This window comes from Oratosquilla oratoria, unplaced genomic scaffold (genome assembly GCF_046742065.1).
Source record: "Oratosquilla oratoria isolate Oo_2021 unplaced genomic scaffold, ASM4674206v1 SCAFFOLD175, whole genome shotgun sequence".
In the NCBI taxonomy this organism is placed as follows: domain Eukaryota; kingdom Metazoa; phylum Arthropoda; class Malacostraca; order Stomatopoda; family Squillidae; genus Oratosquilla; species Oratosquilla oratoria.
This window is the reverse complement of record NW_027467528.1, coordinates 226678-244632: the sequence shown is the minus strand read 5'-3', so window position 1 is coordinate 244632 and position 17955 is coordinate 226678. Positions and strand designations below refer to the sequence as shown.

General features: G+C 38.8%; 1 protein-coding gene across 3 annotated transcripts; it reads left to right on the top strand.

Moving 5' to 3' along the window:
- Positions 1-4534: 4534 nt before the first annotated feature.
- On the top strand, positions 4535-17676 carry LOC143022784 (uncharacterized). 3 transcript variants are annotated; one of them, XM_076181146.1, is made up of 2 exons: positions 4535-4632; positions 13357-17676. In XM_076181146.1, the coding sequence occupies exon 2, from the start codon at positions 13635-13637 to the stop codon at positions 15195-15197; it is 1563 nt and encodes a 520-aa protein (XP_076037261.1). In that variant the 5' UTR covers positions 4535-4632; positions 13357-13634; the 3' UTR covers positions 15198-17676. The 3 variants fall into 3 exon arrangements, 2 of the variants coding, with proteins under 2 accessions (XP_076037261.1, XP_076037262.1); XR_012966128.1 differs by lacking the exon at positions 13357-17676 and adding an exon at positions 6150-7167 and having other exon boundaries at positions 4536-4632; XM_076181147.1 differs by having other exon boundaries at positions 4613-4724.
- Positions 17677-17955: the final 279 nt, after the last annotated feature.

The following is a 17955-nucleotide window of genomic DNA, read 5'->3' as shown; positions in this document are numbered from 1 at the left end:
CACCGTTCAAACCCCTTCCCACAAGGGTCGGGCGTCACTCACATCACTCGGGGGGGGGGGGGTGCTCATGAATCACTCGTGTAGGGTCTGACGGTGCGTAAACGGGTCACTTTAAGGAGAAAATCCTTGATAGCCACCGTATGGGAGGGTCGGGCGCGTTTGAACTTGCGAGAATACAAGTGGCCCAACCTCCCAGTGGGGGACCAGAGGGATGACTGCCCAGTGCCCGGCACCGCCGGGTCAACTGCCTAGGCCCATACACTGTATGGGCATACACCGTCGCCGTTTTTCTAAATGTCAAACCAATAGTTCCGTAGGGAGCGCCGTGCCCGTTTATGTGGAAGTTGAATCAGTTCTAATTGTTCCCTGAGGGTAGTCGTCACTACTCACGAGAGTGGAAGATAAGATCCTAACTAGTCTAATTAAAACTAGCCTAAACAATAAATGGCAAGCACGCAGGGGTGGTGGTGAAACCGTTAGAACTAATTCGAACGGTAACTCTTGGATGAAATACCAATTCTAATCATAAAGTAGCAACTTACAACTGCAAGAAGGAACAGTAAACTTGAGAGGTTGTGGAATCCCACACTTAATTTCAAACATTCGTGTCTTTGCTCGCAGGCATGTGCAGACTAAAGGGAGGAGTGAGGGTTTTCCTGAGCAATTATAAGTCTCTCTCAAATTCGTTAAGGCACTGTAATTGACTGCCAAATTGGCGCAACAGTTAATGAGGATAAGGAGAAGGAAAAATATCAAGAAGTAGTTGCTAAAGGCCTTAAAGAGTTCCGGCAATTCAGCCGAAAAAGGCTGAAAGGAGACGAAAAAATGTGAAACCTGCGTCGGCTAGGCCCTTGAGCGAAAGTATTTGGTAACTGTGGTTTGAGAACAGACGTAAGAAAACGAGAAGAAATAGTAGGCCGTGTGTCACAACCCAAAGTTGTGATATTATATATTATTAGGGGTGCATGGGCCAAGCAAGGCTGAGAACCCCTGTCCTAGACCCTCTTATGCCCTTTTTTTTTCAAGCAATGTCCCCTCTTACGACTCAGTGGGAGGAACAACATCCAACAAGCCATACATTAGCAAAAGAACCCTACACATCTTCACATCGACATTCTGAAACAGCTCTGGTATGCCTGTGAGCAAAACTTTCATTTACTGTTAGTACCCAGGATCAGTAATATTACGGACCCTTTCAAGTTCAGACTTATTTACGACACAACAACTATAGTTTTCCGAGTGATCAGAATCAGGCTTTTTAAACCTCATGGAACTGATGCACTTTTCTCATTCCTTGTGCAATCTTTAGATTTGTTATTTCCTGCACATTGGTGGCAGTGAGGTTTCTCTCCATTTCACTTGGCAGTACAGCTTGCTTCAAGGTGGCCATACATTTGGCAATGGAAACAGATGATGACATGATATCTGTCTCTCACATAATAAATACCCCATTCCAGTTTTATCTTATCTTGGTTTTTATGAACAATTTCTCTAGCAGGTGGTACTTCGGTACATAATGTATGAAAAAAGAATAGATCTTGATAGATCCTATGGTTTAATTTTTCCTTGTTCTGTTGTGACTAATGTTTTCGTTAGGTAAGAGTAAGCTATGTAAAACCATATCTAAAAGTGCCCTTGTACATTTGCAAGAATATCTAAAATTGTTTGGAAACTATCATCAGAGATGCTATCGAACATCATTTAGAAAGTAACCGTTTGATAAATGATAGCCAGCATGGTTTCAGACGGAAACGTTCTTGCGTGACTAACTTACTCGAATTCTACAACACAGTTATATCGAATTATGACAAAAGAAACAATATAGATTTAATATATCTAGACTTTGCAAAAGCTTTTGATACCGTCCCACACGAAAGACTACTTACTAAATTAGCTTTACACGGAATAAGTGGTAGCCTATTAAGCCACGTCCACACGGTCGAGCACTGCCCGCCGGGCACGAGGGCTTTGCTCGACAACGGGCAATTTCATCGGGCAAACCATCAAACTGTCCGTTCCCGGCACCATTTGCGGGCAGTGGATGGATGGAGGGCTGACATTGCTGCCAAACGCACGAGGTGAGGTGCGAGCAAAGTTAGCAAACCCGCTCAGTACAGACCGCCAATTAATCGCTCGCTCAATCGCCCAATGACAAAAGCCCTCTTTTATACACTACTATCTTTTTATTTCCTTAAGCCACGTCCACACGGTCGAGCAGTGTCCGTCGGGCACGAAGGCTTTGCCCTTGTACGAGCAGTTTCAGCGGGCAAACCATCAAACTGTCCGCTCCCGGCGCCAATAGAGGGCAGTGGATGGAGGTCTTCCGTCACTGCCAAACGCACCTAGACCTAGATATGGATCAAAAGGTCTCCTGTCGGCATGCTCCGCCTTTGTAATCCTTTGTAAGGTGTAGGCAGATCCACTGACTACCACGTTATTAGTACACCATGTCCACACCGAGTGCTAGTGCATATTGGTCACGACAAGACACTATAACTTCGATTGATATATATAAATCACATGAATGTCTGTGGAATGTGAGGTATTTTGATTACAGAAATAGAGACAAACGTGCTGCTGGTGTAATGCTTTGCCTCATATTTGTCTCTTGCCTCTGAATATAGCTCTCCACTTTCGATACAAGAATATAAAAACTGTTTATGTCCATCCGCACGTAATTGCGGAACAAAGTTTCATTTTCCTCATGCAATGCACGTAGGATTGTCACAGAGCTACCCATTCTTTCACGTCTCTGCAACCATTCCCGGCACCAGACACGTCTCTGTGGTCTCTTGTTTTTCTTTTTAATGCAGGCACCAATTATGATAGATATAGTGCTATCTTCTTTCGAAGTATGGAGCGCATCATGGTAATCTTACCGTAATGAACCACTCACTCACAACAACTGCTGGCGTCCGACTGCCCTCCAACCACCACAGACAGCTGTGTGGACATCTTACGCGGGCATAGACTGCAGACTTTGCCCTGCCAGGCACAGCTCGACCGTGTGGACGTGGCTTTAGGTTGGACTAGTAATTGGTTGAATGATCGAAAACAGTTGTTTTAAATGGAAAAACTTCTAAATGGAAAAATGTTACAAATGGAGTTCCTCAGGGCTCCGTTCTTGGACCACTTCTATTCATAGTATATATAAATGATATAGGCCATGGACTAAAATCTACTGTTTCCAAATTTGCTGATGATACAGAACTGTGCGGAATGGCAAATGATCACTTAAACCTGTGGTTCTTAACCTTTTTTGGCAGCGGCCCAAAATTTTGCACAAATCAAGCATCGCGACCCAAGCTTACATAGACATACATTGAAATTTCAAAACACTTCAAATAAATTTTCTGCTTTGGAGTTTTTATTTAATCATGGTCTGCTTAGAATCCTAAAACTAGGCATCATGTATTTTAATTATTACAGTATATAATTGTAATATATTTGTAGTGGGGAAGTAATTATTTTCTGCAAACCCTTAGCGACCCAATAATGGCTTGGCGACCCAAATTTGGGTCGCGACCCAGGGGTTAATTAAGAACTACTGACTTAAACCAATTAGATATTCAAGAAGATTTAAATAAATTACAGCAATGGTCTGAAAAGTGGCTAATGAAATTTAACACTAGTAAATGCAAGGTAATGCACATAGGTAGAAATAACAGTAAGCACGATTACTAATTATTTGGAAATTCGTTAACAAAAGTGGATAGTGAAAAAAATCTCGGCGTAATTATCAGTAACGACTTCAAATCATCCAAGCAGTATATTTCAACCTCTGAGAAAGCAAATAAGATCCTAGGACTAATTGCGCGATCTTTTGATTTCAAAAGTCCATCACTCATTAACAAGCTATATACATCGTTAGTTTGTCCACATTTAGAATATGCTGTTTCCGTATGGTCACCGAATCTCATTAAAGACATTGACAGACTGGAAAAAGTACAACGGCGAGCCACAAAACTGATTCCAAATATCAAAAATAAATCATACGAAAATCGACTAAAACATATGAATCTGTTTTCCCTAAAAAAGCGTAGACTCAGAGGTGACTTGATACAGGCCTTTAAGATTCTAAAGGGAATTGACAACAATAAAGGTGACAATTTTTTCACATTGAATGAGAATCAGACAAGAAACAATGGTCTCAAGCTGTCCGGAAATAGATTAAATTTGGAAGTAGGTAGAAACAACTTTGCCAACCGTGTAGTTAATGAATGGAATAAACTTCCTGCATAGGTAGTGCAATGTAGTTCAGTTCGAAGCTTTAAGACTCATTTAGATAAACACCTAAGCAAGATGCTGTAATGATTATAATTCATTTTATATAATTTGTTTTTGTTTTGTTATCATTTGTCTGTTTGATTTTCATTTATTATTAGTTATGTCAATTTATCACTATTTACTATTTACCTGTATTTTATTTGTTATTTACATTATCATAGTTTTTGTTTATCATTTTATTATTATTATTATCATTATTATTATTATTATTATTATTATTTTTTTTTTTTGCATCCGACCTAGATATGGACCAAAAGGTCTCCTGTCGGCATGCTCCGCCTTTGTAATCCTTTGTTAGACGCTGAAGTGTCACGAATATAGTAAGCAAAGAAGAAAAACACACAGGTAATGAAAAAGTTGTTCATTGGTGCCTGAGAGTTGCAAGCTATTGTGGCTGTAGCTGTCTAGTGATGGATACTTTAGAAAGAATGTTGTAGGTCAGTCATGAGATCTAATTAGGTGTTACTCATTCCGTTGAAAGAAACCCAGCGTTTCAAATTTTGTAGAGGAGCCTGTCCGTAGCCCGGAGGTTGAACTTTGTTGTGGGTTGGTATACTCGAAATAAAAAGAGCATTTCAAATCACAATAGCCCTTTAAGATCAAGGAAGTAGTTGACAGGAAATACTGATGGTTTAGATCACTTCCAAGTATTAAATGAAGAGTTAGTGTAGGATTAGGTATGTATCAATTAATTTGCCTTTTTTTTTCAAATCACTACTGATGTTATTGTTGATTTGCGGTATAATTTATATCTGATAATTAATCTGGTGTTGAAAATACTCAGAATTATAAAAACTAGTTGGTGATATAAGAATTGCATCTTTGAGATGCAATGTAAACTGAGCTAATTCTTGGTAAATGTAAAGATGCTCATCCTCGAGATTTAAAAGTCACTGCAGGCATGACATTGAATTTGTTGTATTCATATATGGGATTCAAAACACTTAGAATGTTAAGGACTAGCAAGTGATGTAGTGAATGATTGCAGACGTGTGTGAATATCTAAAATTATGCAGTCATTAATATACATTATTATAAACATATATGTATATATATACATATATAAAATACATATATGTGGATCATGTCAAGAACAGTGACCCCAATGATCCTCATCTAAAGAATGGCTATCCCAACATAACCTAACCCAGCCCACAGTATTCCCTAATTCAGATAATGTCAAGATTAGCAAACCCAACATATCTATATCAAAAACAGCAAACCTGATTATAGTAATGTAAAGAATAACGAACCTAATAATCTTTTAAAGAATAGCGAACCCTGCTGTGATTGTGTTTTCTAATCTTGGGTATGGTCAGAATTGGAGAAAACTGCTTGTTTTATCGTTTATTTGAATAATGTTGTCCTTGTTTCTCTCATTAATCCCTGGCTTTGCACTCCTCTTTAATTCAAAATACTTATTTCCCAATGCAGTCCCCAGACATGACTGGTATGGGGGTTGGGATTGGTACAAACAAGTGTTTTCTGATTGAAACAGAACACCCGATTTAATGAAATCAACAGGAAAGCTGTTGTAAAAAAAAAATCAAATCTAATAGCCTGTTGGGTCTCTTGTGGATATTAGGATTTACATCATCAAGTGTAGTGTGACTTTGGATAGTGTTTTTTCACCTAATTTACCTCAAGTTCATTGTGTGAAGCTCTTGTAAACCAGTAAGGTGATATTTTCTAGTGTCAGGTATTATGTACAAAATGCCACAAGACAAAGGTAATCCCTGTATAAAAACACAAACAATTGCATATTTTGCACTTCTATTTTATTTCCTAACACAGAAATAGAAAACTGTACATATAATGTTAATATAGATTAAGGTGATGACGTCAAATTGTTGATGTTCCAGGTTGATCGGATGTTGAAACTGGTACCTGCAAAGAATTTCTCATTTCATCTTGGGAGACTTTTTTGAAAGTTCTTTTACGCCCATCTCCGACATTTCTATGTAGGTTGGCAGGTTGCATCCTGTGCAATTATTGGCCACATTATTGTCTTCCCTTTTTAGGGAATTAATTAGGGTGTCCATACAGAGGAGGTATTATTTTCTAACGAAAATAATAATAATAACAATTATAAAATAATAATAAAATGAAAAATAGAATAGTAGTTGTTCCATTTTTCATACTGTGCATGATGGCTTTATATTACTTTGGTCATACTCTGATTTAAGACTTCATTTCTAATCAGACAATTCTAATGGTTTAAAAAAATTATCTATTCTTGTTATCATACTATATATCCATTTAATTTTTGTATGGTTTTAATGTATATATGGAATAGAAGTGCAAAAATATACTTTTTGTGCAATTTTGATAAATGAAATAGAAGTGCAAAATATAATGGTGATTTTATCCTTGATGCATAATATGAATTATTTATTCTACATCTATAGAAATTGTTTTATGATGATAAGCAAGAAAATGTAGGATAGTAGACATTGTCATGTGGCATTTTGTTGCATATCCTTTCCAGCTTCTCAGTTTCTGTATTAATGACCATTTCCCTCATGATTCTATAGATGGTCAGTAGATCACCTATTTTTCTTCTTTGTTTCAGAGTTGGCATTTCCAACTTTAACAATCTCTTCATATGGCAGTTTTTAATGTGTTGGGGCCATATTTGTAATTGCTGTTTAGATTCTTTAAATTTTCTTTAAAATCTTTTTAAGTACTGGGTGTCCATAATGTTGCTGCATACTGTACCCCAGTTTTGTCCTTATCAGTGTGATTACAAGTTTCTTTACCATTCCTTTGTCCAAGTAAGTAAAGGCCCCCTTTGTTGGTCATAGCAGTTTTTTCTATCTGTTTATCAGGTGCCATGTCCTTTGTGATAATCACTCCAAGGTCTTTTTCAGAACTCACTACTTTCTTTACTTCCTTTGCACCAATTTTATATTGTTATGATATTCTGTGAGTAACCTGGTTTACAAATATCCTTTTTGTAGTGACAATTCTGTATTACTGACATTTTCTTAGCTAGTGAAACTTCATAAAATTATTTCAATGGTTAATGGAGCAAAAAATATATAAATATATGAAATAAGAATAAATAAATAAATAAAATGAAATAAAAATACATACATATACCAAAGGCTTTTTCCCCCTTACACGGGGGGTAGCCAAAAAGAAAAAGGCATAGAAATCCCTCCCACCCATTTCATTTCCAATATATTCCACTCCCCTCCACCCTCCTCCCTCCCTCCTATCTTGGCACCTCCTGGATGACAGGTCATCCCTGCATCCTGTCCAGTGCCCTGGGTCAGAAGCAGTGTCGCAAGATACAGCACATAAATTCAGGGACCCCCCTCTCGGTCCCCTCATGCAGAAAAGGAAAAGATGGGGAGAAATCGCTTCGGACTGCATCAAATTTTTCCTCATACATACTTCCTCACCCCCCATCCCCCACCCACTCCCTCTCACGCATCACAGCATCATCTATACACAACCCCTCTCCATTCACCCCTATCTTCTGTCCTCTCCTGTCCTTCCCCTACAGACACTCCTCTCTTTTGTAAAGCCCCTTTCACCCCATCCATCCATCTCATCCTAGGATGCCCCCTTATATTCACTCTTTCCACCTCCGCCTTCCACACTTCTTTTACTAATCTTTCTACACTCATTCTTTCCATTTGTCCAAACCATCCTAATACTCTTTCATCAACCCTATCTCCCAGCTCCCTTTCCACCCCTGTTCTCCTCCTCATGAGGTGGAATGGACAGGGGAATGGGGGGTGAGGTGGTGTGTGTGAGAAAAAATTTTGACGCAGCCCTAAGGGATTTCTCCCCATCCTCTCCTTTATATGGGGGGACGGAGAGGGGGGTCGCCGATTTGATGAAGCGGCCTTGCTGTGGATGTGCTGTGTCCTGTGACACTGCTTCTGACCCAGGGCAGTGGACAGGGTGCAGGGATGACCCGTCATCTGGGAGGTGCTAAGATGGGAGGGAGGGTGTGAGGGGTGTGGAGTGTTTTCGGGGATGGAATGGGTGGGAATGATTTTATGCCTTGTCCTTTTTTGGCTACCACCCTGGTAAGGGGGAAAAAGCCTTGGTATATGTATGTATGTATGTACCTCCCACAATGCCTTCCTGTTGTAATTATGGACACCCTAGTTCTTCATTGGTTTGTAAGCCTGTTCTAGATCCATAAAAGCCCACAAAACATCCTTACCTTTTCCTATACCTTTCTCACATATCTGTCTTACCACAAAAATCTGATCTACACAACCCCTGCTTGTCCTAAAACCACACTGTTCCTCACCAATTACTCCCTCTGTTCCTCACCAATTACTCCCTCTGTTCCTCTCCTAATCCTCTCAATCAAGACCCTCCCATAAGCCTTCCCAACTACACTCAACAATCTAATCCCTCTGTAACTACTACACTCACACTTGTCTCCCTTTCCTTTGTAAAGCGGAACTATACAGGCACTCCTCCAGGTCTCCGGCACTCTACCCTCTCTTAAACAAACATTAAATAACCTCACCAGCCAGTCCACCATAACTGCACTTCCTTTCTTCAGACATTCTGCATGGCATCTATCCAACCCAGGTGCCTTACCTGCTCTCATCATCTTAATAGCTGTTTCCACTTCGTCCTTCCCTATTTCTCCTCCATTTTCCTCATTCATCACTCATTTTCTTAGCACTTCCCACTGCAACTACCTTTACCTCCCTATCCTCCTTCACATTTAGCAACTCCCTAAAATACTCTGCCCACCTTCCTCTCACTGCCTTCTCTTCCATTATCATCTCTCCATGTGCACCTTTTACCTTTTCTTCTCTACTTGATTCGCCTCCTCTTCCTCTTTTAATTTCCTTCCAAAGCATCTTTTTATTACTTTCAAAACTTTCTGTCATACTCTAAATTAAATAAATAAAAGCATGGCACAGGTAGAGAATATTGTTAGGGATCTTGCAATCTTTAAGGTCATCATAAGAGATTGTACTCTGTTAAGTTATCTAAAGAAAAGATGTAATTTAGTGGATCTATTACTGGTGTATCAATTTCAAAAATTGAATTATTTACCTTCATTGGGAAGGGCATCAGTTTGTACAGGTTGAATCTAAATTCAGAAGCAAAAGGAACCTCTATTATTATTGAAGAAACACTTAAGTATGCAGTTTACATGGGATAATAGAATGATAGCTTTACTTCACCAAAGAAAGGTTGGAAATTACAATCTTTCTTAGGTGAGTTAATTATCCTTACAAGTTGGGGCATTGGGAGAAGGGAGGACATGACCAGAATTTGCGACAATCAAATCTTGTACAAAGGATTCCAGGACACACAGGATTCCAATTCATTACTTTGAGGATAATTGACTTGCATATTGATTTTGTTTACCTTAAGTAACTTATATAATTCTTCCAAGATTTTGTTGTTAAATTCAGCTGCATTGTCTGAAACTAAGATCTTGGGAGTTGTGGAATTACAGATTACTTGTTCATATATTACTGAAGCAATTGTTTTGGCTCTCTTATTTGGAATGGGTTGTAAAATACAAAATCTTGACAGATAATCAATGGCAAGAAACACATATATCCCTTTTCAGACAACTCAAGTGTATCTAAGTGAATTTTTCCTGAGGTTTATGTGGTATAGGATATGATAGCATAGGAGCAGACTTATGTGTATTTCATTTTACCTCCGTACATCTCAAGCAATTGTCAATATGTAAGTAAATATCTCTCTTCATGCCTAGCCTAAAGTATTTAACTGTGATTTCACTAAGATCCCTTACTCAGCCTGACATATTGTCATGTCCTCTTTTTCTAATGTTGCAAATCCTATCAATAGATCTGGGAAGACAGGTTCTTCTACAACTATTACCAGAATGTACAAGTTCTCTCTTTTTTTTTTTTTTTCTTCTTTTTTTTTCCTATTATAGAAAATAACATAAAAGTCAGTTTTATCTAAAGTTTTAAATGACTTTGTATTAGTCCTTGCAATGAGTAATGGATTAGTTCCAAGATTTTCATTCCTAGTTTCAACCTTTTAAGCATTTTACTGGTTATAACATTTATTGCAGATCCTGTATCAATAAATATTTGAATAGGTCTTTTGAATAAATCTACTCACAATGATGGGTCCTACAGAAGTCCTTCCAATTGTTATAGTAAATGAGAGAAAAAAAAATCCTGTGTTCTCTTTTTCATCCCTTTTCAGTACCCTATAATGTCTGTCCCTCTAAGGTTAGCTCTGCAGTGTTGTTTTATTTTGTGTCTTGTGGGGGGGTTTTTACTTCTGTTTCTGGGTGAATACAACAAAAATTTGGCATTCCTCTTCAATCCTGTGTTCTGTGGTCCTACTCAATTGTGATACAAACAGAAAGTTGGGTTTCTACAATGATATTCATGATGACTCATATTTTCAGTTCCTGCAAATAATCTCATAATAACACCCATGTTGTCCCAATTTCCTACAATTATGGCACTCAGTCTAGTGTTCCTTGAGGTGCTTCTAACTCTTATGTTAAAATCCTCTGTTTCTGTAATCGCTCCTAACTTTTCTAGTTTCTTTATTGTTGCATTATTAATGTCATGACATATGGAATATTTGTTTTACTATCTTGATAACCTTGTAAAAGATAATCTCCCCTATGTCTCCCCTACCCTTCTCAGGATCTACATTTTCTTTCAACATTTCTATCTTTTTCCTTTCATCTAGTATAATTTTTGTCACTATTATCCAGTATATTTTTTATCACTATTAGTATATCAATTATATTAATGAATCAATTTACCTCTATTGTATTGACCAGGGCCCCCGAGAGGAAAAAATGTGCTGGTGCGAGATGATTGTGTTGCACCATACTATACATTCTGAGATAAGAAATCGTGTATGTTGGCTATCGCTAAAATATTTGGCACGTGGAAATCCCTATCAGCTTCAAAGCAACAATAAAAATTCATGCATAATTGCCCACTTAAATTTTCAATTTTGATATTCTTGGGTCCCTAGACTCTTATGGGCCCTGGTGTGGTGCACTGGCTGCATCCCCTCTTGAAGGGCCTGGTACTGACTTCGAGGTAATAACCTTTTGATGGAGAAATTCTGTGATCATTCTATTATAATTACAAGTATAATACATGTAAGTTTCTACCTTCACTGTTGATGATGTCGATTTGAATAGACTCCTTCTCTTCAACTCAACGCGTATGTGTGCACACGTCAGCAACTCATCCTTTTCCTTGTAGTCGTCCCTATCCTTCACTAGATCGTTCTCGTACCAGTGTGGGGATTTGCGTGCACTACCTTGTCCCGTCTGTTGCTTGGAGTTTGTGAGTAGTTGCTTGCATTTTCTTTTGTAGACAAATGATTGTGTTTTGTTCCTTCAAAGATGTTGCTTGCGATGATAGTTTGGCTGCAGCAATACTCTACATATGTGGAAGCACGTATGCCGCAGTACATTCTTTATATGTAGTCTTTAAATATGTGCACTGAGTTTTTCTCATCAGAAACGTTTTATTTGCTTGTGTTGAGTGTTCCTTCGGAAACATTTTATTTTTCATGTGTTGATTGTTTCTTTTCAGAGATGATTTATCAGTGTGTGTCCTTTCCTTTGCTACTGCCACTGTCACCACTCTCACCACTGTTGCCACCCTTGTGGCCCTTGTTAACATAGGAAAAAGCTTGGCGGGACGCTTTGTCTTCCTTTTTGTTTGCCGTTAGCTCAAGAATTCATCTGCAAAATACTCCCTATGTAACGTACACAAGATTTTGACAGCAAAGCAAGTAGTGTGCCTCTACATTAAAGGTTGTTTTAATTGGCCTAGTTCTTCATTGGTTCCGAACGCCGCTGCCAAATTTGTAGATAGAATGAAGGCGACATATCATACGTGTTTAGTGTTTACATTCTCTCATGTCAGACATGCAATTACTATAGATTTAAAGTCACAAATTAGTGAACACCACAACTGAATCTGGAGAAAATTGTGTTGTCATTCTGATTTACAAGTATAATAGAGAATAGACATACTGTAAATTTGTCACTAATTTAAATGTAATTAATTTGTAGTGGCTGTTCTCATGGTGAATCTGGTACTCGATAAGATAATCTAAAAAGTTTGTTTCAGTACTGATTGATTGAGGGGCAGGGTTGAGTCTACCCCCCATGTAGGTATAAATGGTGACAGCTTAGGTATGGTTGGTAGGTAATTTATTTTTCACTCACAAGTGTCAGAAATTGTAATTTTATGCATAGAGTTTTGGCATTGTTACAACAAAATTAGCTCGTGTTATTGACACATGAAAAAATAGCAGTGTAAATCAATATCGGATTTAGATGCGTCCCACTATGAAACTATAATATATGACACCAGGAAGTGTGTGGCTTCAGTCAAAACCATCACCTTTGCCATGTGTGCTTGACTTGGACTGTTGGGGTAGGTAATTAATAGTCTCTCCTCTGAATAGGAGAGAAGTATGGAATTTCAACCCACAAGTTCTAGGCGAAAGGGTGTAGGGTGGGCGAAATGTATGCTTTGACTCTGCCACCCACTTTATAGGAGGAAAGGGTATGTTGGTTTGTAGTATTGTCAACAGTTGCAACTGCTACACGGATTGGACAGTGGTTCGTGTCATAGAATTAATCTGGCAACTGTATGTTTGTTTACATTGTTGTGAAATATTATGGATGAGTCGAAGCAAACAACACTTATAATGACCAGTGGACCATTTTTGGTGTTTCCACTATATGAAGTTGATATAATGTGTGTATTGTCGTGACCAACTAAGTGATCAGTGACCAATGTTAACAGTGGTGGTTGTTGGCGAATTGTGTGGGTACGTAGGTGGGCACCTTTTCGATGGCTGGGACAATGTAATTGGTGTGGATGTAATGTGCACGCATCCCATTTTCATGAGTGTTTTTCATAATCGATATTACTATATGCTTTTTAGGTAAAATATTCTTATGATAGGGGATGGCATGTATGAAATGGTTTGTGTACAAAACTCCCACAAATCTCAAAAAGTTAATGACAATATTATGATTTTATATATATATATATATATATATATATATATATATATATATATTTCTCTTTTTTTCAGAAAGGTAACTATCAACATTTGTGTGGGAAAGTTATCCATAGATTCCATGTATTGGTCATACAGCAAAGAAAACCTGATGTGACATCTATAGCTCAGCTATCTTACAAGTCATCTTAAATATCAAGTGATGACCCACACAGGAGAGAAGCCTTTCTAATGTGACCTATATTATGCAGTTTTCTCACCAAAAGATCATCACATATATCACATGATGACCCACATAGTAGAGAAGCCTTTCCAGTGTGACTTGTGTGATTCTGCTTTCTCACAAAAGCGCAATGTCAGATATCATATGTAATCTCAAACTTCATATGATGACCCACACAGGAGGGAAGCCGTTCCAGTGTGACACGTGTGATTCTGCTTTCTCACAAAAGGATGATCTCAAACGTCACATGATGACCCACACAGGAGAGAAGCCATTCCAGTGTGACATGTGTGATTCCGCTTTCTCACGAAAGGGTGGTCTCAAACTTCACATGATGACCCACACAGGAGAGAAGCCATTTCACTGTAACACGTGTGATTCCGCTTTCTCACATAAGGGTCACCTCAAATGTCACATGATGATCCACACAGGAGAGAAGCCGTTCCAGTGTGCCATGTGTGATTCCGCTTTCTCACAAAAGGATGATCTCAAACATCACATGAGGACCCACACAGGAGAGAAGCCATTCCAGTGTGGCATGTGTGATTCAGCTTTCTCACAAAAGGGTCATCTCAAACTTCACATGAGGACCCACACAGGAGAGAAGCCGTTCCAGTGTGACTTGTGTGATTCCGCTTTCTCACATAAGAGTAGTCTCAAAGATCACATGGTGACCCACACAGGAGAGAAGCCTTTCCAGTGTGACATGTGTGATTCCGCTTTCTCATATAAGAGTTACCTCAAACATCACATGATGACCCACACAGGCGAAAAGCCGTTCCAGTGTGACATGTGTGATTCCGCTTTCTCACAAAAACGTGATCTCAAACGTCACATGATGACCCACACAGGAGAGAAGCCATTCCAGTGTGACATGTGTGATTCCGCTTTTTCACGAAAGGGTGATCTCAAACTTCACATGATGACCCACACAGGAGAGAAGCCGTTCCAGTGTGACTTGTGTGATTCCGCTTTCTCACATAAGGGTGATCTCAAACGTCACATGAGGACCCACACAGGAGAGAAGCCTTTCCAGTGTGACATGTGTGATTCCGCTTTCTCATATAAGAGTTACCTCAAACATCACATGATGACCCACACAGGCGAAAAGCCGTTCCAGTGTGACATGTGTGATTCTGCTTTCTCACGAAAGAGTGATCTCAAATGTCACATGAGGCTCCACACAGGAGAGAGGCCTTTCCAGTGTGACCTGTGTGATTGCGCTTACTCACATAAGGGTCATCTCAAAAGTCACATGATGACCCACACAGGAGAGAGGCCATTTCAGTGTGACATGTGTGATTCTGCTTTCGTACAAAAGGATTCCCTCAGACGTCACATGATGACCCACACAGGAGAGAAGCCTTTCCGGTGTGACACGTGTGATTCTACTTTCTCACATAAGGGTGATCTCAAACGTCACATGATGACCCACACAGGAGAGAAGCCATTTCAGTGTGACATGTGTGATTCTGCTTTCGTACGAAAGGATTCCCTCAGACGTCACATGATGACCCACACAGGAGAGAAGCCTTTCCGGTGTGACACGTGTGATTCCGCTTTCTCGATAAAGGATGATCTCAAACGTCACATGATGACCCACACGGGAGAGAAGCCTTTCCAGTGTGACATGTGTGATTCCGCTTTCTCAACAAAGTGTAATCTCAAACGTCACATGATGACCCACACATGAGCGAAGCCATTTCAGTGTGACCTGTGTGATTTTGTTTTCTCACGAACGAGTCATTTCAAATGTCACATGACCCACACAGGAGAGAAGCATTTCCAAAGTGACTTGTGTGATTCCACTCTTTCACAAAAGGGTCACCTCAAATGCCACATGATGATTCACACAGGAGAGAAGCCTTTCCAGTGTGACTTGTGTGATTGTGCTTTCTCACAAAAGCGTGGTCTCAAACATCATACGATGACCTACACTGGAGAGAAGCCTTTCCAATGTGACACGTGTGATTCTGCTTTCTATCAAAAGAGCGATCATAAATGCCACATGATTATCCATGCTGAAGAAAAGCAGTTCCAGTGTTACCTGTACAATAAAGCTTTTTCACGTAAGGACGTTCTCAAACGTCACATGAATACCCACACAGGAGAGAACCCATTGCATTGTGACCAGTGCAATAAATATTTTTTTTCACGAAAACTGTTCTCAAATATCACAAGATGATCCATACATGATTGAGCCTTTTACAGTGTGACCTATGGGATGAAGCTTTCTGAAATAAGAATGGTTTGAAATATCACGTGATGACCCACTCCGGGAAAAAATGCCTTTCCAACAGCTTGAAGGAGCAGTATCTAACAGCATATGATAATGAGTGCAGGTGAGAAGACTTGTATGACTTGTGCGATGCAGCTTTCTCGCGAGATGCTTTCAAATGTGACATGATAACTCACACGAGGTAAGAACTTCAAGTTCATCGTGTAATACCGGCACTCATGATTCTATCATTTATGTTTATGGGTTTTAGGGAACATATCAGGAATCAAGGTAATAATAGATATAACCAGACGTAGGTGGCAAGGTATACTCCCCTCCCCTTGTCATTTCTACCTATTTGGTATGTGCCGTTCCCATACCAACGGAATCAGCATTTTTTAAGGGAGAAACTGGGAGAGTTTGAATAATATCGATAATTAGGAATGCCCGATGTGAGTAATTCAATTAAGATGGGTGACGACGTACAAGGGATGGACGAAGCCGTTGTCAAGGTTGAGTCATGGGATGGCGATCAGTTATAGCCTGGAGGAAGGGGTATCCAGACTGTGTTGGGAATTTCATCCATGCAGGTCGAGTAATATATATGAAAATATAGATGTCAGTGTTACCACTGTCGCCGCCCTTGTAATCCTCACTTATGGATATGGTGACTCACTTCTATTAGTTATAATCTTCTGTCCAGGAGAATGAACATGTAGGAATCCCCCGAGATGACATATACAAGATCCTACGTGAGTTTTGCAGTGACGTGGTGAATTCCCTGGTTCAAAGGTTCTGTGATGGACATTTACCATTTTTTTTTTTAATGTCCATCACAGAACTCCTAATAAAGACAACCCTGGAGTATAAAAAACACTATGTCTTGATTGTGATAAAATGTACTGGGGATAAACGGGGCGTGATCTACTTACTGGGATAAAAGAACGTAAAAATTCAGGAAAATACAGCCAAGAAAACTCAGCTGTATTCCTCCATTCAAGTCTTTTAGATCACAGAATAGATTGGAAAAATGCATCCTCACTCAGGGCACGTCACTTGGGGCTTACCTAGTTCCCTTTTGTAGTTTTCTCCTCTGTATATACATTCTTGTCTATGTACCCAATAATTGTAACTGCAGAAGAGGACCACAGTCAGTGATCGAAATATACGGTTTACACTATCTCAGCTTATCTTTCTCCAAGGGTGGGTTTAAGTTTTATTTTACTCCTGTGTTGCGACATCAATGTTACTTGCTGCGTATATGTATGTACTGTATATATATATATATATATATATATATATATATATATATAATTGTGTGTGTGCATACATGTAGTCGTCGACTTACAACCTATACGACTTACGACTGATCGACTTTACGACCACGAGATAATGCAATAATATTTAACATTTAATAGAGTAATATAATTGCAAAGTTATGCCTGGCAGTGCAGTACAATTACTCCGCACGCCGCGAGACTTAAGTACGATAGTTTTGGCAGGCTGCCGGCAGCGTCAGCATTCCAGCCAGCTAAATATTCTTTCATTTTGTTTGAAGTAAAATTTTTCTTAATTTGCATTGCATTTTGTATTTTTATATGTTTTGCAAGATATGTAACTAATTTTTCTATGCCTAAGCTAGTTTGTTGTCGATAATAATATGTTCGGTACAGTACGTAAACAAAAATAATGTGATTTGAAATAATTGTTTCCCAATTTTGCCTTGTATTTTGTATTTTCATGTGTTTTGTGATTAATAAAATGTAACAGTAACACTTGTTGATGCCTAGTCTGTTGTCGATAACAATATGTTCGGTACAGCATTTTGTATTTTTATGTTTTGTAATTAATAAAATGTAACAGTAAACTTTGTTTATGCCTAGTCTGTTGTCGATAACAATATTTTCGGAACAGTGCGTAATGTGTTTTGAAATAAATTTTCCTGATTTTGCCTTGCAATGATTTTAATTTAACCAACAAAAAAGTATTTGTAGATCAAAGATGACAGGACTTGATGCGTAGGCTTAGGCTACGTTTCCTAACGAAAATTATAGGATATGAATAAATACGAAACAACGTAGCTCAAAGATAATAAGATTTTATTAAGTATGCATACGTTTCCTAAAGCAAGTCTGATGGTAAAATAATAAAAAGGTTAAAAAATACAGTATAAGATATCATAGGTCATAGATGATAGGATTTTATTCAGTATGCTTAGCCCTAGGCTACGTTT

What these genes read in the sequence shown, in the direction of transcription:
- LOC143022784 (XM_076181146.1), top strand. Translation starts at nt 13,635, where the DNA reads ATGTCAGATATCATATGTAATCTCAAACTTCATATGATGACCCACACA.